This window comes from Peromyscus californicus, unplaced genomic scaffold (assembly GCF_007827085.1).
Source record: "Peromyscus californicus insignis strain IS unplaced genomic scaffold, ASM782708v3 Scaffold_3__1_contigs__length_106647218, whole genome shotgun sequence".
NCBI classification, from domain to species: domain Eukaryota; kingdom Metazoa; phylum Chordata; class Mammalia; order Rodentia; family Cricetidae; genus Peromyscus; species Peromyscus californicus.
Genome location: NW_026294551.1, coordinates 44651786 through 44673653, shown reverse-complemented (window position 1 = coordinate 44673653; position 21868 = coordinate 44651786). Strand labels below are relative to the sequence as shown.

At 45.7% G+C, this 21868-nt stretch overlaps 2 protein-coding genes across 17 annotated transcripts in view; both read left to right on the top strand.

The window, feature by feature from the left end:
* The window catches only part of Bltp2 (bridge-like lipid transfer protein family member 2), a 32334-nt gene extending 16588 nt beyond the window's left edge, over positions 1-15746 (top strand). The window contains exons 25-39 of the mRNA XM_052756123.1: positions 2042-2199; positions 3040-3246; positions 7358-7457; positions 8305-8487; positions 8975-9096; positions 9811-9966; positions 10050-10171; positions 10786-10966; positions 12526-12612; positions 12954-13064; positions 13189-13324; positions 13416-13546; positions 14019-14120; positions 14391-14525; positions 14954-15746. Coding sequence (XP_052612083.1) covers positions 2042-2199; positions 3040-3246; positions 7358-7457; positions 8305-8487; positions 8975-9096; positions 9811-9966; positions 10050-10171; positions 10786-10966; positions 12526-12612; positions 12954-13064; positions 13189-13324; positions 13416-13546; positions 14019-14120; positions 14391-14525; positions 14954-15133 — 2111 coding nt within the window. The 3' untranslated portion in view covers positions 15134-15746. The remainder of the gene's footprint in view (positions 1-2041; positions 2200-3039; positions 3247-7357; positions 7458-8304; positions 8488-8974; positions 9097-9810; positions 9967-10049; positions 10172-10785; positions 10967-12525; positions 12613-12953; positions 13065-13188; positions 13325-13415; positions 13547-14018; positions 14121-14390; positions 14526-14953) is intronic.
* A 48-nt stretch (positions 15747-15794) lies between these two features.
* Positions 15795-21320, top strand: Rskr (ribosomal protein S6 kinase related). 16 transcript variants are annotated; one of them, XM_052756130.1, is made up of 12 exons: positions 15833-16149; positions 16655-16903; positions 16983-17066; positions 17173-17229; positions 17626-17695; positions 17879-18019; positions 18190-18230; positions 18835-18862; positions 18946-19035; positions 19106-19194; positions 19292-19402; positions 19941-21320. In XM_052756130.1, the coding sequence occupies exons 1-12, from the start codon at positions 16048-16050 to the stop codon at positions 20190-20192; spliced, it is 1314 nt and encodes a 437-aa protein (XP_052612090.1). In that variant the 5' UTR covers positions 15833-16047; the 3' UTR covers positions 20193-21320. The 16 variants fall into 16 exon arrangements, 15 of the variants coding, with proteins under 15 accessions (XP_052612087.1, XP_052612088.1, XP_052612086.1 ...); XM_052756129.1 differs by having other exon boundaries at positions 15834-16149; positions 17173-17241; XM_052756135.1 differs by having other exon boundaries at positions 15835-16104; positions 17915-18019.
* Positions 21321-21868: the final 548 nt, after the last annotated feature.

The window sequence follows — 21868 nt, the reverse complement described above, 5'->3', positions numbered from 1 at the left end:
GAAAGGTGCTGTGTTCCGAGGAGAGAACAGTTCTTATGACACAGAAACAAGAGGGAAGGAATGAGAAAATGGGTTAGAAAGAAAACACAGAAATCATTGTGACCTTCCGGCCCTTCCACACAGGTCCTTCTCCATTAGGGTTGGTGAAGCAGTGACGGTCTTTGAGCAGACTGTGATAATTAGATTTTGACGGTTAGAAGGTAACTCTAGCCATGGTGTGTAGGAGGACTGTGTGTGGACAGGCAGATGAGAAGCTATCACAATATGTCAACAGGAAGCAAGGACTGGAAGGAGGTAGAGCAGCTGGAATGGGTGAGATAAACAGAATGCTACTGTGCACACAGGAGATGTGGCTGCTGGAAGAAGTTAAAACGAGGAAAAAATAAGCTTGATGGACAGCACTGTAGAGGCAGAGACAGACAGTCTCTGTTTGAGGGCCATCCTGATCTACATAGCAATGTATAGTTTACATATATTCCAGGACAGCCAGGGCCTCATAATAGGGAAACTCTCAAACAAACAAACAAACAAACAAACAAAAAACCAAGTAGGGGCTAAAGAAATGGCTTAGTGATTAAGAACGCTGGCTGCTCTTTTAGAGGATCCAAGTTCGATTCCCAGAACCCACATGGTGGCTCATAACAGTCTGCAACTCCAGTTCCAGGAATCTAATACCTTCTTTTGGCTTCTTTGGGTAACTGCATACATCTGATGCACAGGTTTAGGGTGGCTCATAACAGTCTGCAACTCCAGTTCCAGGAATCTAATACCTTCTGGCTTCTTTGGGTACTGCATATACATCTGATGCACAGGCTTACAGATTTCATTTTTTAAAGGGCAGTGGTGTAGCTGGGAGGTGGTGGTGCACGCCTTTAATTCCAGCACCTGGAAGGCAGAGGCAGGCAGATCTCTGTGAATTCCAGGCCAGCCTGGTCTACAGAGAGAGTTCCAGGACAGCTTGAACTGTTACACAGAGAAACCCTGTCTCGAAAAACTAAACAGAGAGAGAGGAGAGAGAGAGAGAGGAGAGAGAGAGAGAGAGAGAGAGAGAGAGAGAGAGAGAGAGAGAGAGAGAGAGAGAGAGAGAAAGAAAGTGAGGTGGGGGTAGTGATGCCTAAAGTTTTGTGTCTGTTGATCTGTTGGCACATTGGTAGCAGTAGTATCAGAAGTAGAGGAGCCATAGACTGAAGAGATCTGGACATGCTGAACCTGTGGCAGTGGTAGGGTATCTAGGTAAGTCTGACAACATCTGGAAATGAATCTAAGGCTTAAGCTAGAGATAAGAGTTTTGGACATTTCTAAATGCCACTAAAACTTAATGCCAAAGAGGTGATAGTAGTTGCTTATTGTGTGGTAGACACTCTGCAAAAACATTTTTTATGTATTTCATTAAGTTGTCACAAGAGCTTTATGAGATAGTTGGTGTTATTTTACAGATAAGGAAACTGAGTCACAGAGTATAAAGCAAGCTGCCCAAAGTCACAGTTGAATAGTCGCTAGAGAGGTAGGATCTTGAGCACAGGCAGACTAGTCTGACACTGACACCGCTCTTAACCATACTCCTCTGTTAGACCAACGTACTAAGAGAAAGGAGGGGACGTGCCATGGTCTCGGGAGAGAAGAAGCAGAGCTAGAATGTGGTGCCCACTGCTGACAAGGGAGTGGGGAGGAATACTCACAGACAAGTATGTGAAAAGGAGGAAAGGGGGGCTGGAGAGAGGCTCAGCAGGTTAGAGCATGTGATGTTTTTACAGAGGACCTGGGTTCAGTTCCTACCACTGTCATGGTGGGGGACTTAGAAGAAAAAATAGTGCCATTTAAACTGGTGTTTCTATTTCTATTGGCAATCTTTTACTTTTATTAACATTGAGGGGGAACTAAGAAACAAGGGTGGGGTAAAGTGAACTGGACCAGCGTTGTACTGATGTTGTAAGGATGTACCACAGCCTTTACCTAGATAGGAATTAATGGAAGACTGATGTGGCCCTGTTCTCTTTCCCTTTGAGATGGTGACCTTTCCTCACTTTTATTTCTTTGCCAGGTGCTTACATGTTGCAGAAGCTGATTGAAGAGACAGATAGGTTTGTAGTATTCACAGAGGAGGAGTCTGGTATGAGTGACCAATTGTGTGGCATCGCTGCCTGCCAGACGGATGACATATACAACCGAAACTGCCTTATTGAGCTGGTTAACTGCCAGGTACCTTTTCCTTATAGGACACCAACATCAGGCTAGATCCCAGTCGTGTTGTTTACTTTCCTTCAGTTTTTACATTTTTTTAAAAGATATAGTTCTGAGGGCTGGATGTGGTGTCACACACCTTTAACCCCAGCACTTGGGAGGCCGAGCCAGGTGGAGCTCTGAATTTGAGGACAATATAGTGAGACCCTGTCTCAAAATAAGTAAGCAAGCAAGCAAGTACACAAACAAACAAACAAATAAATAAAACAAAATAGGGTCCCACTGTGTAGCTCAGGCTGGCCTCAAACTTGGCCGTCTTGCTTTGGTTTCTTGAGTGCCGAGGTTATGAGCATTTATCACCAACTCAGTGCTTCTCTGCATCTGAACTGAAGAACCGGGGGATAGAGCTCAGATTTGACCCTTTTGTTTTTTAATTTTTTTTTGGTTTTGGTTTGGTTTTTCAAGACAGGGTTTCTCTGTAGTCTTGGCTGTCCTGGATCTCGCTCTGTAGACCAGGCTGGCCTCGAACTGACGGAGATCTGCCTGGCTCTACCTCCTGAGTGCTGGGATTAAAGGCATGCGCCACCGTTGCCTGGCTTGTTTTGTTTTTTGAGACAGGGATTCTCTGTGTAACAGCTCTGGCTGTCCCAGAACTCACTGTGTAGACCAGGGTGGCCTTGAACTCACAGAGATCTGCCTGCCTCTGCCTCCCGAGTGCTGGGATTGAAGGCACACCACCAGATTTGTCCCTTTCTTAGGTAGCCTAAGTAATTACTTCGCGTATAAAACCCAGTGACCTTCACTCTGTAAGCCAGCGATCTTCCTTCGTGTCTGAAGCTCTGCTTTTTTCTTTGACAGATGGTTCTTCGTGGAGCAGAGACAGAAGGCTGTGTCATTGTGTCTGCTGCCAAAGCCCAGTTGCTGCAGTGCCAACACCATCCAGCTTGGTATGGTGACACACTGAAACAGAAGACTTCCTGGACTTGCCTTTTAGATGGCATGCAGTATTTTGCCACCACTGAAAGCAGCCCTACTGAACAGGATGGCCGGCAGCTCTGGCTAGAGGTGAGTCAGCATGGGTGGGAAGGCCCATTGTCTCTCTGGTTCTCTAGATAAGCCCCTTTTGCTAGAACCAATGAAGACTCTTCACAGTAGTAGAGAAAAGGAAGCTGTTGGCACTGTGGATGTGTCTGTGCTGTGGAAACGTAGTGCTTTTCTCTCCTACAGTACTGTCATATTTACCAGCACCAGAGTAAATGGACAGAAACTTCTTTATTTTCTTTCTTTTTTTAACTTTTATTCTTCTCTCATACGTCGCATTACATTCCAACTGCAGTTTCCCTTCTTTACTCTCCTCCCAGTCCCTCTCCCCACCTCCCCTCTCCCCCAGATCAATTCCTCTTGTTTCCCTTGGGGGAGGGGGAAAAGACAGGCCTCCCAGGGATATCCACCTAACATGTCTGTAGGTGGAGTTTTTGTCAGGGACCAGTGGCTCCCCAGTAAACACAAAGAGACTTACTAATTTAATTATAAATGCTTGGCCAATAGCTCAGGCTTGTTACCAGCTAACTCTTATATTTAAATTAACCTGTATTCCTTCTTTCAGCATGGCACATTCATCTTGCTTCTTCATGCAGCTCTTGAGACTCCTGAGACCCCACCCTTCCTCCTCCCACTGTCCTCAGTTTGACTCTGCTGCCTAGCCTCTCTACCCGTCTAACTATTGGCCAGTCAACTTTTTTATTAACCAGTGAGAGTAATACATATTTACAGTGTACAAAGTTTGTTCCACAGCACATGGCCTAATAAGATAAAATAAGATAGGACACAAAACCCTCATGTCACAGCTAGATGAGGTAACCCAGTAGGACCCATTACGCAAAACAGTCAGAGACAGCCCCATTCCCGCTGTTAGGAGTCCCGCAAGAACACCAAGCTACACAACCATAACATATGTGCAGAATACCTGGCTCGGACCCTACAGAGTCTGTGTTTGTCACTTCGGTCTCTGTGAGCCCTGCTCAGGTGACTCGGTGGGCCGTGTCCTTGTGCCCTCTGGCTCTGCCTAGTGTTTAGCCATGGGAACTTCTAAGTTGTTAGTCTCTCTTAATAAATGTCACACTAGCAGGCACCTAAGACAGTGGGCCTGAGGGCTTTGTTTGTTTCTTTGAGACAAGTCTTGCTATGTAGTCCTGATGGTCTCAAACTCTGTGTAGCCCAGACGGCTTAGAACTGGAGATCCTTTGACTTCGTTTCTGTAGTGCAGGAGCTCGTACCACATGGCTAGCCACTCCTTGTTATGGCCTTTCATAAAGATGATTGGCTATTTCAGCAAAGCAGTGAGGTTGAATGGAAGACTGTTAATCTAGAAGTCTGAATGTTTGACTTCTGATGACAGTTTACCACTGTAGCAGTTATGAGCACTCTGTTGAATCAAATGAGAAGGTGCTTTGAAAAAATTGGATGTGTTCAGATGACAAATAATCTTTTTCTTGTTTGTTTAAGTCAGTGCATTGGCAAGACACTGTTTTTGTTAGCTGGTGAGATTGAGCACTTGGCTAAGGCTGGGGAAGGAGCACTGCAAGATAGAGATTTTTTTTTTTGAGACAGCCCTGCATAGCCCTGGCTATCCTGGAAATCACTATGTAGACCAGGCTAGCCTTAAACCAGGAGATTTAAATTATAATTTCTAGGATATGCCCTCAGACTTACTGTAGGGTTAATGGTCATGAGGTAAATCTGGCCAGTATTGTACATTATCACTAACATATTTGACAGGCAGTAAGTGTCTGCACTGTACTTCACACTGAGTTTTAGGATTCAGCTATATCTGATAAGAACCAAAGTGAAAACAAGAATATTGATAATAAAAAGATCCAAAGTGATAATCCCATTTGCTGATCCTTCTTTTCCCTGGCCAGTACTTCTACAAAGGACCTTCTGGTTCAGTCAAGCCATAAATGAACATTTAGATCAGATGTCAAGCTAAGTAAGGTCAGGTGGTTGGTAACATGAGAGGTTAGCAGACTGTCTGTTACCAGTAATCTTGCAGTGGTCACAGAAGGTACATTAGCTGGAGTTCTGGCTCAGTGGTAGAACACTTGGCTAACACGCACAAGGCCCTGGGTTTGAGTCCCACAACCACCAAAAGAAATAGGGATGTGGGAGTGGTAATTATCCATGTAAAGGTGGGCAGAATTTTCTGGACCTACCACTTTTAGAACTGAAGGCTTTTTTTCTCCCCCAAGTTGCATTAGCATTAAGGTAGAGATCCTTGGAGTTAGAAATGATTTTTTTTCTTGTCTTTTCTCTGTGACTTTGTGATTCAGTAGATCTGCCTTCTGAAGCCTGGGTCTCTATATATTTTAAAGATTTTCTTTTTTATTTATGTGTTTGTGGGTCTGCCGCATATGTATGGGGGCCTGTAAAAACCAGAAGAGGGTTTCAAGTCTGGAACTAGAATTACAGGTGATTATGAGCTGCCGTGTGGGTGCTAGGAATTGAACCTGGGTCCTCTGCAAGAACAAGTGCTTCTAATTGCTGAGCCATCTCCAGCCCTTGAAGCAGTAATTTTTTTTTTTTTTAATGTGTGTGGGTGTTTTGCCTGCATGTATGTCTGTGTATTAGTTGTGTGCTTGGTGCCTATAGAGGCCAGAAGAGGGTGTTGGATCTCCTGGGACTGGCGTTACAGTTGTTAGCTGCCCTGTTGATGCTGGGAATGGAACCTTCATCTTCTGGAAGAGCAGCCAATGAGTGCTACTAACCACTGAGCCATCTCTCCAGTCCTGAAGATCTTACTGCTTTGATCTTACATGCCACTTACACTGTTATTTACCTTGACCTCCACAGCAACAGTGTCAAAATGATTTTTTTTTTAAATAGGTGTATGTATGAGTGAGCATGTGATGTATGTGTGTACAGGGATGTGTGCCTATGCGTGTGCAGAGAGACAGGGCATCAGGTGTCTTGCTCTACCGTGCTGTGCCTCATTCCCTTGAGACAGGGTCTTTCATTGAACCTGGAGCTAGGCTGGGATCTTGCAAGCCCTGGCAATCTTCCTGTCTCCAACCTCCATAGAACTGGGATTACAGGCATGTATGGCCGGCCATCCTCGGCTTTTTACACGGGTGCTGGGAACTTGAACTTACTGTATGTGTGAGAGAGGGGCGTGTGTGTGTGTGTGTGTGTGTTTAGAGGTCAGAAGACAATTTTGTCGAATCAGTTCTCCCATTTTTTTATGTGTAGATGAATGCCTAAATGTCTGTGTATATACCACAAACATGCCTTCAGACAGTGGAAGAGGGTGTCAGATCCCCTAGAACTGGAATTACAGGTAGTTTGAGTCACCTGGTGTTGGTGCTGGAAATCAAACCCTGCTCTTCTGGCAGAACAATGCATGCTCTTAACTGCTGGGCCATCTCTTCCTTTTTCGCCTTCTCCGTGAGTTCCAGGGATAGAACTCAGCTTGTCAGCAGCAAGCATTTTACCATCTCGATGGCCTCAGGGCTTTTTACCTTTCATTATGTATGTCCTACTCAGTGTCTGGCTGACTGCTTGCCTGGCAGCTGCCTAGCTGGCCCCAGGTGTCTCCCTCTCTCTCACTCTCTCTCTCCTCTCCTCCTACTTATTCTCTCTGCCCACCAGCCCCACCTATCCCTCTACTGCCTACCTATTGGCTGTTCAGCTTTTTATTAGACCAGTCAGATACCTTAGGTAGACAAGGTGAAATGGTAACACATCTTTACCTAAATAATTAAATGCAGCATAAACAAATGTAACACATCTTTACCTAGTTAAACAAATGCAACATAAATGGAACACACCTTTTCATAGTTAAAGTAATATTCCGCATCATAAACAAATGTGACGTATCTTTACAAAGTTAAGGTAATATTCCACAACAACAACCTTTTGTCTTGTTTTTGTAACTGTATACTAGGCTGTTATGGAACTCACTTTGTAGTCCAGGCTGGCCTCAAATCTGGTGGCACTCACTCCTGCCTCACAGCCTTTTACTGAAATTACAGGTATGGGGCTACCATTGGGCATGTAATCTGTCATTGACTGAAGCATTCTTTTGCAGCATATGACTCTACTTGAAACATGACCGTCTATGGTGGTGTTATAGTAAGCCACCTTTTTCCCAGGAACTAAAGATCCCTCAATCTGTTTTCAGGTGAAGAATATTGAGGAACACCGGGAACGTAGTCTGGACTCTGTTCAGGAGCTGATGGAAAGTGGGCAGGCAGTGGGAGGCATGGTTACCACAACCACAGGTCAGCTCTCTCCCTCTCTCATGCTGTGATTTGGAGTAAATGTGCATTCCTAAAGGGGCCTCATTTACTTATCTAACCTACAGTCTATTTTTTTTTTCCTTTCAGTTTTTGAAGCAGTGTTTCAGTTTGTATAGGCCAGGCTGCCCTCAAACTCCTGGCCTTATGAATGCTGGGATTATAGGCATGAGCCACCATACTGTTTTTATTTAATTTTTGGTAATACTGGGGATCAAACTCAAGGTCTCTTACATGCCAGGCATTTGCTGTACCTTAGAGTTGCACATCCAGCCCTATCTATCATCCATCCATCCATCCATCTCTGTCTGTCTGAAACAGGGTCTCATTATGTGGTCCTGGCTGTCCTGGAACTTACTGTGTAAACTAAACTGGCTTGGAACTCAGAGTTCCTGCCTCTGCCTCCCAAGTGTTGGGATTAAAGGTGTGTGCTACCATGCCTGGCCCCAATTTATGGTGTTTGTTTGTTTGTTTTAATTTTTTTTAATAACTTGTTTTTATTTTATGTGCATTGGTGTTTTGTTTGCATATATATCTGAGTAGGGGTGTCTGATCCCTTAAAACTAGAGTTACAGACAGTTGTGAACTGCCACGTGTGTGCTGAGAATTGAACCCTGGTCCTCTGGAAGAGCAGCCAGCCAGTGCTCCCAACCTTTGAGCTACCTCTCCAGCTCCAATTTATCTATTTTTAACATCAGTGTATGTTGAAGTAGTAGTATTTTTTTGCTATTCTAGACTGAAAGCAACATTTCTGGAATTCCTTCGAATCATATACAGATGGGAGGCTTTCACCATACCTTTCATAGAGAATCTCTTTTTCACTTCTTCCCAGATTGGAACCAGCCAGCTGAAGCTCAGCAAGCCCAGCAGGTCCAGCGGATCATTTCACGCTGTAATTGCCGAATGTACTATATTAGTTACAGTCATGACATCGACCCTGAGCTAGCAACTCAAATTAAGCCACCTGAGGTTCATGAGAACCAGGAAAAGGAGGATCTCTTAAAGAAGCAGGAAGGTATCTAGGCTTTAAAGATTTTCAGAGAGGACTGGGGACTTGTGAAAGTAGTTATTTCCTTAGTGGTTTTAAGACAGTAGAATTATTAAAGGGATTCCTGTGCACTGTTGCTACTAAGATTTCACTTGGCTTTGCATTTTGTAAGTTCAGCCATTAGAACAGCCTGTACTCTTAGAGGAAACTGAGACAGTGGCTATTACTTACAATTCTGAAATAAGCATATTCCTATTCCTGAGTACCTCTTACTCCCTTTCTGTTGAGCTAACTAACAGGAGTGGTTCCAGTGTTTGCTAGGCTGGGGGTAATGGTGACCACTTTACTCTCAGCATCTAGGAGGAAGAGGCAGTTGGATTTCCATGAGTTCCGGGCCAGCCAGGGCTACATAGTGAAACCCTGTCTCAAAAAACAAAAGAGAAAGTATGGGTTAGAAGAGTGAATATTGAGGGAGAAACTTGAACCTCCTGTTTAACTGCTAACAATCATCTAGGGGCTGTGGATACTTTCACTCTCATCCACCACGAATTGGAAATTTCTACCAACCCAGCTCAGTATGCTATGATTCTGGACATCGTCAACAACCTGCTGCTCCATGTAGAACCCAAGCGGAAGGTGAGCATGAGCTCTACCAGAATTCAGGTTAGCCTCACCTGAACTTTGACCTTGCCCTTTACTTGGGTCACAGTAAGTAAAGTAATGCTGGGCTGGTGAGATGGCTCAGTGGATAAGGAAGAAACTAATGCCTCTTACTAGTTTGATTGGTACATCCTCTTAATCAGGTATAGCTATTAGAAATCATATAATTAGACCGGGCAGTGGTGGCATACGCCTTTTATCCCAGCACTCAGGCAGGCAGAGGCAGGCGGATCTCTGCAAGTTTGAGGCCAGCCTGGTCTGGAGAATGAGTTCCAAGATAGCCAGAGCTACACAGAGAAACCCTGTCTTAAAAAAAAAAAAAAAAAAAAAAGAAAGAAAGAAATCATAGTTTAAGTGTCACTAAGACTGTGGCGCTTGTTCTAGCCAGTTCTCGGTCAACCAGACATCTCTAACAATGGTAACTCTACACTTTTGCCTCCATCTCCAACTCCACATTGCAGTTCTTTTTTATTGACCCACCCCTTACTCTTGCTACTGATCATGACCGGTAAAGGTCAGCTTTCCAGAAGAGATCCCCATTCACTTTCCTATAAGACTTAACCCATTTAACAAATGTTAATTCCTGAGACTGGGGATGTACCGATAGTAAAGCATGTATGAAGCTGTGGGTTTTATTCATAGAGCCACACAAAGCATAGAAGTTCACCTTACCCTTTTCCCTTATTTTAGGAGCACAGTGAAAAGAAGCAGCGTGTCAGGTTCCAGCTGGAGATCTCTAGCAATCCTGAGGAGCAGCGCAGTAGCATATTGCATCTGCAGGAGGCTGTGCGGCAGCATGTGGCCCAGATCCGGCACTTAGAGAAACAGATGTATTCTATCATGAAGGTATTCACCCCAGATAGTCTGAGGACAGAGACCACCTGGGGTAGCCAGGAAGGATCTCAGTTTCCTCTCTCCTGGTTCCCTAGTCTTTACAGGATGACAGCAAGAATGAGAACTTGCTTGACCTGAACCAAAAACTTCAGTTACAGCTGAACCAGGAAAAGGCCAGCCTGCAGCTGGAAAGTGAAGAGCTCAACATCCTCATCAGGTACCCAGCAGTCTTCTCCACTCAGTCGAGAGATGGGCTGTCTTTCTTGCCCATGTTATGACAGTCTTTAAGTTTAGTGTGCATTCTCAAAAACTATTGTAGCAGTAGATATAGGCACATCTTCCTATAAGCCTTGCTGAGGTTGGCTAGAGAGGTGAGTGCAAACAGGAAAGCCCCTCCTTTGGTTTCTCACTGGAGTGCTTCCTGGGAACCGCCCTGCTGCAAAATTAGGAAATTTAAAATTAGAAATACCACTTTTGTGGCCTTAGCAATGTGTATCTGAACTGAAAATACATTAAAACTGATTAATAAAGAACAAAATTGAAAGCCAGGCAGTGGTAGTGCACACCTATACTGCCATCACTTTCGAGGCAAAGGCAGGCAGAGCTCTGAGTTCAAGGCCAGCCTGGTCTACAGAACAAGTTCCAGGACAGCCAGGGCTACACAGAGAAACCTTGTCTCAAAACAACAACAAAAAAGAACAATGAGGAAAACAACATGAGGCGTTAGCTAAGCCCGAGGTTGGTCTCTGGGCTGCGAGCCTGCAGCATTATGGGGCAGTCCTGCCTGGGTGCTCTTTCCCTTACTCGCTTGCCTTGCCTGTTCGTGCATAGGTGTTTTAAGGATTTCCAACTGCAGCGGGCCAACAAAATGGAGCTGCGAAAGCAACAGGAAGATGTGAGTGTGGTCCGTCGCACTGAGTTTTACTTTGCTCAGGCACGTTGGCGCCTGACAGAGGAAGACGGACAGCTGGGAATCGCTGAGCTGGAGCTACAGAGGTTCCTCTACAGCAAGGTATTGGGGTGCACAGTCATACAGCATCAGCCCAGTCTGAGGCCTTAACCTATCCCAGGAATTCAATCCACGGAGAGAAAAAAGGGCTAATTGTATGATTATTGATGGTCATAATTAGAGACACATTGGCCTATAGTAAATAATATAGGTATATAGCTAATCAGCCTAGGTGGTGGTGGTACATGCCTTTAATCCCAGCACTCATGAGGCAGAGACAGGCGGATCTCCTGGCTACACAGAGAAACCTGTCTCAAAAAACCCAAATAAGGCTAGGCGGTGGTGGCGCACGCCTTTAATCCCAGCACTCGGGAGGCAGAGCCAGGCGGATCTCTGTGAGTTCGAGGCCAGCCTGGGCTACAGAGTGAGTTCCAGGAAAGGCGCAAAGCTACACAGAGAAACCCTGTCTCGAAAAAACCAAAAAAAAAAAAAAAAAAAAACCAAATAAAAAAAAGAAAGGAAAGATAATTATTCTTATTTTAAGGCCCAGAGTGAAGTAATTTTCCAAGTCAAGTTGTAATAGTAACATTCTGATACTGACTACCCTACAAGAAAAAAAGAATATTATATTACAAGGGATATTTGAAAATAAATGAGAAATTTAAATGTCGCAATAACTAGGAAGTATTAACATTTAGTGGTTTAGCTAGTATTACTCATGAGAAACAGTAGATTAGAGGGTTTGTAGATTGTATATGAGATTGAAAGAAGTTGATAGGGTGTGATTGTGCATACATATATGTTGTTCAAATCTTACAGATCTTATCTGGCTCTGGGTTTTCACCCAGATATCAGGGTGAAAGCTGAAAGATCAGAGTTTCAGAGCAGCCAGCCACTAGTTCTTACCTCTATGAAATCCTTAGCCTAAAGAGTATGAGTTCCTCTTTCTTCACACCTTTTTTTTTTCTTCCCCAGAACTGAGGACCGAACCCAGGGCCTTGCGCTTGCTAGGCAAGCACTCTACCACTGAGCTAAATCCCCAACCTCGATTTTTTTGGTTTTTCGAGACAGGGTTTCCCTGTGTACCTTTGCGCCTTTCCTGGAACTCACTCTGTAGACCAGGCTGGCCTCGAACTCACAGAGATCTGCCTGCCTCTGCCTCCCGAGTGCTGGGATTAAAAGCGTGCGCCACCACCACCCGGCTCCTCACTCCTTATATACCATTCTCTGCCCTGACATACTACTTCCTGGGTTTAAAGGCGTGTGCTTCCCAAGCAAAGGCATGAGATCTCAGGTGCTGGGATTAAAGGTGTGTGCCACCACTGCCTGACCTCTAATCTAGTGGCTGGCTCTCTTCTCTGATCCTCAGTCAGGCAAGTTTGTTAGGGTACACAGTATATCACCACACATACAATCACATCATTCTACATGTGTAGGTAGTGAGGCTTAGGAGCTCAAAGCCAGCCACAGGTATAATTTGAGGCTATCCTGGGCTTTATGAGATCCTGACTTAAAGAAGAAAGAGAAAAATGAAATCAGAGGGTTAGATTAGCATATATAGTAATTCTATACCAAGTTCCTAAGGAAGGCTTAAAATGAACAGGACAAAATCTGTCTTATAGGTGAATAAGTCTGATGACACTGCAGAACATCTCCTGGAGTTGGGATGGTTCACTATGAACAACCTTCTCCCCAATGCTATCTATAAGGCAAGTCTTACCTTTTTTTTTTTTTTTTTTTTAAATGGGGATGGGATTTAGGCAGGGCCTTGTTCATTCTAGTCAAGAACTCTACTAATCGACATCCCCACATCTATATGGCAAGTCTTATTTTGTCATTCCTAGCCCATTTATATATATGCTTTAGAGCAAAGGGCATTTGTGATGGTCTTTTCATATCAACTCATAGGAAACAATGTGATCTGAAATGGTATAGCTTGCCCACTTAGCAAGATCATTGGCTTCAGTTCTTCTGTACAAGGTTTGTGGATTGATTTTTAAGTTAACTTTTGGAGAGGACATTTAATAGAGCTGTTCACTCTGTCCTGTAGGTGGTTCTGCGGCCCCAGAGTTCCTGCCAATCGGGGAGACAGTTAGCCCTCCGCCTTTTTAGCAAAGTCCGGCCGCCTGTTGGGGGTATCTCTGTTAAGGAACACTTTGAGGTTTGTAAACACACAGTACCTTGGGAACCAAGGGCCAAAGGGCAGTTCAAAACTAAAAATTGTTAGTAATAAAAGACAAGGATAGTACCTGAGCCTAACTGCTTCTTTGCCTCTTTCCCTGCAGGTGAATGTGGTGCCTCTCACCATCCAGCTCTCCCACCAGTTCTTCCATAGAATGATGGGCTTTTTCTTTCCGGGTCGAAATGTGGAAGATGATGAAGTTGGTGATGAAGAGGATAAGTCTAAACTGGTGACAACTGGTGAGAATTGTTATTCTGGAATGCCAGAATAGAGTAGCAGCCCAAAGCCACTCAAGGAAAAGGATGACTGTTGGTGTTTGCTTTTTCTTAGGAATACCAGTAGTGAAGCCTCGGCAGCTGATAGCAACAGATGACTCAGTCCCGCTAGGCCCTGGGAAGGGTGTAGCACAGGGTTTGACCCGGAGTTCTGGGGTCAGAAGATCATTTCGCAAATTACCTGAGGTATGGCACATGTCCCTAAAGATTGAAAAATCAGAGAAAATGAATGTTACAGTAGTACTCTGTAATCTTAACACTTGGGGGACAGGTGTTGGAAAATCATGAGTTCAAGGGCAGCCTGGACCATATGAGATCCCGCTTCAAAAAAAAGCAAAAGAAACCCTCAAAAACTAAAATAAAAACATTTTAGTATGTATAAAAGTTTTTTTTTAGCCAGGCAGTGGTGGCTCACGCCTTTAATCCCAGCACTCAGGAGGCAGGGGCAGGTGGATCTCTGTGAGTTCGAGGCCAGCTTGGTCTACAGAGCGAGTTCCGGGGCAGCCAGAGCTGTTATTAATCATTTCTTTTGGACATGGCTGGGTGTAGAAACCTCTTTTCTTTGAGTCCATTCCAGGATTGAGAGGCTGGAGTAATAGTTAGGATATTTGGTTTCTTCTGGTTTTAGAGGCTTATGTTCCTTTCTTGTCTTTCCTAGCACCCAGTTGATGACATTGACAAGATGAAAGAGCGAGCTGCCATGAACAACTCCTTCATATACATAAAAATCCCACAAGTTCCACTGTGTGTCAGTTACAAGGTGTGTCCCGTCCCAGCAGTTTCTACGACAGTAGACAGAAGGGAACCAAGATTATAGAGGGTGACAACCAGGCTTCTGTGAGAATGGGCCGTGGGTGACAAACCTGCTGTTCCTTCTGCTTCCTGCAGGGGTCAGCACCACTACCAGAATGAGGGCGGGGAATCCAGTCTGTATCTGTAGGTTGCTAGCACAGGAATTATACTCTGAGTACTGGCTTAGATTCAAAATGGCAGCTGATGTAATTTTTCCCTCCTCCTCTTGCTCTTGCAGGGCGAGAAGAACAGTGTGGACTGGGGTGACCTTAACTTGGTGCTACCCTGTCTGGAGTACCACAACAATACGTGGACATGGCTGGACTTTGCCATGGCTGTCAAAAGGGACAGCCGGAAAGCTTTGGTTGCCCAGGTATCTCACCAGGGCTCATGGCTGTTTCGTTAGCAGGGACTGGCAAGCAAATGGGAGCCTTTTGTTCTACACTATATATTAAAAGAGAGCCAAGAAAGGGGCAGATAATAAAATGACTGATTGTTTGGTCCTTGTTTGGTCCTTGACATTGCCACAGTATGATCAAATAACTTTTATTTCATGTTAACAGTCGTTAATTTGAGGGAACTAAGGGCTGCTACAACCTCAGCTTTATGATGGATTCTGATTAGATTGTAAGCTTCTGAAAGCAGAGACCATTATTTATACACTTTATTCTTTACATACTTTGACCTGCCCCATTGTGCTTTGCATGTAAGTTTAATAAATTCTTGAACTGGTTCAGTTTGAATTGTTCGGCCCGTTCCACTAATCTTTTTGCCTTTCCTTTACTCCTCTCCACTTGCCAGGTAATCAAAGAAAAGCTAAGATTGAAACCTGCAACAGGGCCTGAGGTCCGGGGAAAGCTAGAAACAAAGTCGGACTTGAACATGCAACAGCAGGAAGAGGAGAAAGCGCGGCTCCTTATCGGTTTAAGTGTGGGTGACAAGAACCCTGGCAAGAAGTCCATCTTCGGCAGGCGCAAGTGACCTGGAGAGCCAAGGGACAGCGTGTAGAATCGACTCTGGCTCAGGGTCCAGCAACTTGAGGGCGGGCAGAGCTTCCCTTCATCCCACAGGATTTGTGGGCTTTGGAGCTTATAGGGAACTGAGACACTGTTCCGCAGCTGGCCTGTCCCTGCAGGGCATGGTGGACAAAAGTGCTAAATTCCCTCATGCTTACTGGGCCCAGGGCCAGAAAGGCCAGAGAACCAGAAGGCCTATGGAGTGTGTCCAAGCCTAGTGTCCTGCTCTTGGGGGCAACAGAAAGGGTGGGGATAGTTTTGATCAAGTATGATAATTTTTATAAATAGACATATATATATAATATATATATATATTTCTAAGTGTAATTGCTCTCCCTTTGTGCCAGTAAGCTGAGGGGAGGGGTCTGATCCTCTGTGCCTCACTCCACTGCCTTGTTGTATGAAAGGTGTTAGTGTTGGGGGGCGGTTCAGCTTCCCAGTCTGTGTGCTCACTTGGGAGGATGGCATTAGGAGCCAGGGCTGGCCATGGGTACCTTCCTTTCCTTTCCCCCTCGGGTATGCCCTGGAGAATGGAGAAAAAAAGAAGATGATTTAAAGAAAAAATATTTTAAATTTGATGCTGGCTTTTATTCTTTTTTTTTTTTCATTTGTGTTGAGTAAAAATGTCCAAGTTGTCCGTGTCCTTCCCTCCTCACTAACCCACCCATCTCTCCACTGCCATGGTAATGACTGGCCTTTCTCCTCCTCTGGAGTCGTATGGGAGCGACTTCCCAGCCCGGGTATGATGCTGACCTGAAGCTGATGGGTCTGTGTACACTGGGAGAGGCGGGGCTCCTGGGTAATGCAGCACAGAGATAGGAATTGCTTATGTAACTGGGGCAGCAGATTGACTGGAAGGAGAGGAGGCAGAGGCTGGGGATGGGAGCAGTGAGCTGTCGGCAGGGGCAACACACCCGGGTGTCTGCTCCTCAAAAGGTACAGAATGGGGCTCTGGCTGCCTGTGGATGGGAAGTGATGGAGGTAAGGGCCTGAAGCCAGAAAGTGCCGAGTTAGGAGCCTGTCCGTGATAGCCAATGGGGTGTGGGCATAGAGGCTATACTGTGAGTAGCCCCACTCAGGCACAGATTGTATTCCTGATTTGTCATGGAGAGAACATACAACTGTTACTGTCATCTATATTTTGAATTATATTGAGGAAATCTAGGTCACATCACAAGGCCTAGGAAGTTCCTTCCTTCTAGAGCAGTGGTTTTCAACTTGTGGGTAAATGACCCCTCTGGGATGGACTGGCCCTTTCACTGGGGTCACACCAGATATTTACATTACAATCTACATCAGTAGCAAAAGTATAGTTATTATATAGCAACCAAAGATAATTGTATGGTTGGGGGTCACCACCACAAGAGGAACTGTAATAAAGGGTTGCAGCGTCAGGAAGGGTGAGAACCACTGCTCTAGAGGGTAAGACTTGAGGGGAAGGAGTACCTGCTAAGATGGATCGAACCTGCAGTGCCTCCCTTCTCAGCAGGGTGGCAACATCCAGGGTCCTTGGGCCCGAGGCTGGAAGAGCCTCTGGTGTGGTGTGGGGACCGTCAGGTCAGGTCTGGAAGAACTATGGGAGCTACAGAGGCATCAGTGCCTGCCTCAGGAGCCCCTCCAGCCAGCCCCACTGCTGCTAGAGAAGCCGTTGTCTGAGTGGCCAGTGCCTCAGTTCATCAACCTCTTTCTACCAGAGTTTCCCATGAGGCCTGTTAGGGGGCAGCAGGAGCTAAAGGTAGGTCATCGGAGTCCCTGGGAAGTCTTTGGAGGAATCTAGAAACCACCAGTCTCAGGTGCCCTCTTCTCCATTTTAGATTTTGGGCCTTGTGGCTAAAGGCTCTTTTGGAACCGTCCTGAAAGTGCTGGATGGTGCCCAAAAAGCTGTATTTGCAGTGAAGGTAGGAGTCTAGGTATTCCACTCATTCAGTGGTTACTGTTTACAGCCTTCGTTTCAGAGGTCAGGAGCAGCATTGTTTTCCATGAGTTCTGCCTCTCCATTTGTAGGTGGTACCCAAAGTCAGAGTCCTACAGCGGGATACCCTGAGGCAGTGCAAAGAGGAGGTCAGCATCCAGGTGTGCACAATTCTGAAAGCATGGCTGGGAGAATGAAATTGCTGGTGGAGAAAGTCCCTCGCTTTGTCCAACCTACCTGCTTTTCTTGGCTCTACCTTCGCCATATGTTTCCATCTTGGTGCAATGTAGCCCCAGAATAAATCCTGAGAAAAGTATTATTAGCTGTAGACCCAGTCCAAGTTCTGCCAGGGAACTCTCCAACATACCTTGGCATGCTCCTTGGCAGTGTGCTGGCTCCAGGGTTCCCAGGGAGGTGGTCCCAAATGAGCTCTGAGTCAGGTGAGGCAACAGCTCATTTCTACACAAGGCAACACCTGGTTTCTTGGCTGTCTTTATCATCAATAAGCCTGTACTTTACTAACTTGCTCCTTTCTTTGTCTCTAGCGACAGATCAACCATCCTTTTGTACACAGCCTGGGAGACAGCTGGCAGGGGAGGCGACACCTCTTCATTAGTGAGTGGACTGGGCTTTGTCCCCATCCACAAAGGCCCCCAGACCGTTCTCCCAACCTGATGCTATTCTGCCTTCCCTTGGTTCCACTCCTCATAGCATTTCTGTATTCCAAAAGTAGAGGGGAAAGGCTGGGGGGTTGGTTTGGGCAGGAGGTCTATAATGCCTTGAGCCCAGGCCCTATAGACCACAGATACTGCCTGGACTTCTGGTGCTTTGCAGTGTGTAGCTACTGCAGCATGGATCTCCACTCCCTGTGGTCTGCTGTTGGTGGTTTCCCAGAGGCTTCTATCCGTCTCTTTGCAGCTGAACTGGTCCTTGTGCTGTGTAAGTGAAAGAGTGGTAGAGGAAACGGAAAGGGGAGAATTAAGTTGGTGGGGAAGAGAAAATAGAATTGATACTGAATTCTGAAAGTCAGGGTAGAGATGGGATAGAAGCTACAGAAACTGGAAGAGACAAGAGACCTTACACACACCTATGCTCACTGTTCTCCACAGGCTATCTCCATGACATGGGTATCATCCATCGAGATGTAAAGGTAGAGTTAAGTCTTTTTTCTTAGTCTGAGGAAGAACCTCAATAAGAAGTTCCAACAGGTCTGAGAAGGCAGTGAGAAGCAGAGACAGTTTACCTGGGTTCCTATGGATGCGAAGGGTTTAGGGATGGGTCCTCCAAGTAGAGGTTTGAATGCTGAGTAGACAGACTACCTTCTCCAGCTAACAGCTTTACATGAAAGAAAGCCAGGTGTGGTCATACCTGCCTATACTCCAGCACTACTGGGGGTGGGGGGGTAGGAGTGCTACAAGTTTGAGGCTAGCCTGGTATATATACCTAATTCCCAGCTAGCCCAGGCTACATAATGAGACCCTGTGTCAAAAAATAACAATGGGGGGGGGCTAGGGAGATGGCTCAGCGGTCAAGAGCACTGGCTGCTCTTCCAGAGGACCCGGGTTCAATTCCCTGCACCCACATGGCAGCTCATAGCTGTCTGTAACTCCAATTCTAGAGGATCTGGCACCCTCACACAGACATACATGAAAAACACCAATGCACATAAAAAACAAATAAATAAAAAACAATGGAAAAACCAAATCAGAGTCAATGGAAATAGTACAATAATGTCCTCTCGCCCATGATTTCAGATGGAGAACATCCTTCTGGATGAGCGAGGTATGTCTTCTTTTCCAGCCTCAGGATGAGTGGTACCTCTGCAAAAAAAGACACAGGTTGAACACTGTCTCCTTATTCCATAGGCCACCTGAAACTGACAGACTTCGGTCTGTCTCGCCGTCTGTCCCCGGGAGCACGAGCCTACACTATCTGTGGGACTCTTCAATACATGGGTGAGGGAGAAGCTGAAGCTGGTGGGGAGGGTGACGTAGAGAAGTGGTGACGAGTCCCTTCTCCCCACAGCCCCAGAGGTCCTGAGTGGTGGGCCTTACAACCACACTGCTGACTGGTGGTCCCTGGGGGTGCTGCTTTTCTCTCTGGCAACTGGTAAGGTGAGAGAATGGTATTGGCGCTGGGCAGGGGAGAGAGCTTGGCTTTGGGGAAAAGACCTTAGAAAGCCGCCTTCCCACCCCTACCCCTTTAACTCAGTTCCCAGTGGCTGCAGAAAGAGATCATGTGACCATGTTGGCAAGTGTGACCCACTGTGAATCTGAGATGCCAGCCTTTATTACTCAGGAGCTCTCACTCCTGCTCCATGAGGTAAGGGGACATACTGCTTTCCTTTTTGACTCCCAAGCTATTCACCATTTTCTTTTCATCAAAGTGGTATTTCCCAGCAGTTTCCCCCCCCCCTCCCTTCCTCCCTCTCTCTCTCTCTCCCCCCCCACCCTCTCTCTCTCTCCCTCTTCCCCTCTCTCCCTCTCCCCCTCCCCTTCTCTCCCTCTCCCTGATGCGGTCTGATGGGGATGGAGATGCTCCAGCTACCCATTTCCCCTGTAACTGGTACTGCAGATCTCACTCCCGAGTTCCTGCCACCCTAAATCCTTTCCTCCCCCAGAACAGACAGGTCCTTTTGAAGAGCCTGGGCCAGTGCTACCTTATCATCTGCAAATCCAAGTCCATCTCCTTTATCCTCACCAGTCCTCCCACTCTCTCTAATCACCATGTTCTTTTTTCACAAATCTTCTTCTATGCTTTAGGATTTTCCTGCCTTCCATAGCTGCACGAACCATTCACTGCCTTTCACCCTCTCTGTTTAGCCTCTGTCTTATCCCAGGCTCATTCTGTTTTCCTTCAGCTCCTGTGCCAGAACCCTCTGCACCGTCTACGTCATCTGCATCACTTCCAGGTCCACCCTTTCTTTCGGGGTGTGGCCTTTGACCCTGAGCTCCTAAAGAAGCAGCCAGTGAGCCTTGTCGTGGAGACACAAGATAGCAGCAGTCCATTGGAGTCCATGCCCTTCAAGGACTTTGACTGTGATCTGGAGTCCTTGGTCCACTCCGTCTCTGCTGATTCTCTACTGCAGATTGAGGCCCAGCTGGAAACCTGAGGATTTCTACTGCCAGCTCAGCATGATCACCGTGATGATCCAGTTTTTTCTTTGTTGTCCTTATTATTCGGTTGTAGGTATTGGACCAGAGTTTAAATTGTTGGCATTCTGCAACTGATGGCCAAAACTGCCCCTGATGCTTTCCTGTCACACAACCCACCTCTCACTTGCAGGCCAAGGCGGTGACCTTTATTTCATTTCTGCAGTACTTTTCACCTAAGCTGCCAAACAAAGGCTTCTTAAAACTCTATCTTATCCATGTTTTCTACCATACTTCCTGTCTTGGGCAATAATGACACTTTGTGGGATCCCGAAGTGCTATTTATATGTTTAACAAGCTAGTCAGAGCAATATGAATGCTTTTTAAAGATTGCAAAAGCTGGTATTTCAACACCTGATAAATAAGCAGTTAAAAAATATGACCTGCCAGGTGGTGGTGGCCCTGCGCCTTTAATTCCAGCACTTGGAAGGCAGAGGCAAGTGAACCTCTGAGTTTGAGGTTATCCTGGTCTACAGAGCGAGTTCCAGGACAGCCAGGGCAGTTACACAGAGAAACTCTGTCTCAAAAACAGCCCCCCCCCCAAAAAAAAAAAATTACCTAGGAGTTGGAGAATAGGCTCATTGCTCTTGCAGAGGAGTCAGTTGAGTTTTTAGCCCCTCACAAGTGCCTATAAATCCAGCTCCCGGGGATCCCACACTTCTGGCTTCCTCAGATGTGAATACCCACATACAACATACATATGCATACCCACACAGACACATGAAAATAATTTAAAATAATTTTTTAAATGCCAGGCATGATAGCACATGCCATTAATTCCAGCAACGCAGGTGGATCACTGTGACTTTTGCCTGGTCTACATAGTGAGTTCCGGGACAGCCAGGGCTACATACTGAAACCCTGTCTCAAATAAAAAACAAATGCAAAATGGCCCAGCAGATAAGGGACCTGCCCTGAAGCCTGAGGACATGAGTTTGATCCCCAAGACTCACACAGGAGAAGGAGAGACTGACTCCCACAACATGTATGCCACACCCCCCCCAAATAACTAACTATCTAAATAAATGTAATTAAGAAAATGTGATCTAGAAGCTTGAAGCTATTCTTCAATAAATACTATTTATTTATTGGTTGTTTTTTTTTTATTGGTTTTTCAAGACAGGGTTTCTCTGTATAACCGCCCTGGCTGTCCTGGAACTCACTCTGTAGACCAGGTTGGCCTCAAACTTAAAGAGATCTGCCTGCATCTCTGTGAGTTCGAGGTCAGTCTGGTCTACAGAGCAAGTTCCAGGACAGGCTCCAAACCTCCATAGAGAAACCCTGTCTTGAAAAACCAAAAAAAAAAAAAAAAAAAAAAAAAAAAAAAGAGATCCACCTGCCTCTGCCTCCCAAGTGCTAGGATTAAAGGGGTGCGCCACCACTGCCTGGCAATAAATATGATTTTTAAAAATTAGAAAGTGAATCTAATAATTGCTGAATGTGAGGAAGAAAACAGATTTCACTATGGATGGATTCTGTCTTCTCTAGGATAACATGAGAGCCTCCTAAGTCTATTCCAAAACAAAGCCTCCTAAAAAGACACAAGGATTATTAAACTGATCAGACAGCCTAAGATTCAGAGTTATTTTTTTCCCCCACTTTTGACCTGGACCAGCAGAGGACCAGGGATTCAGAA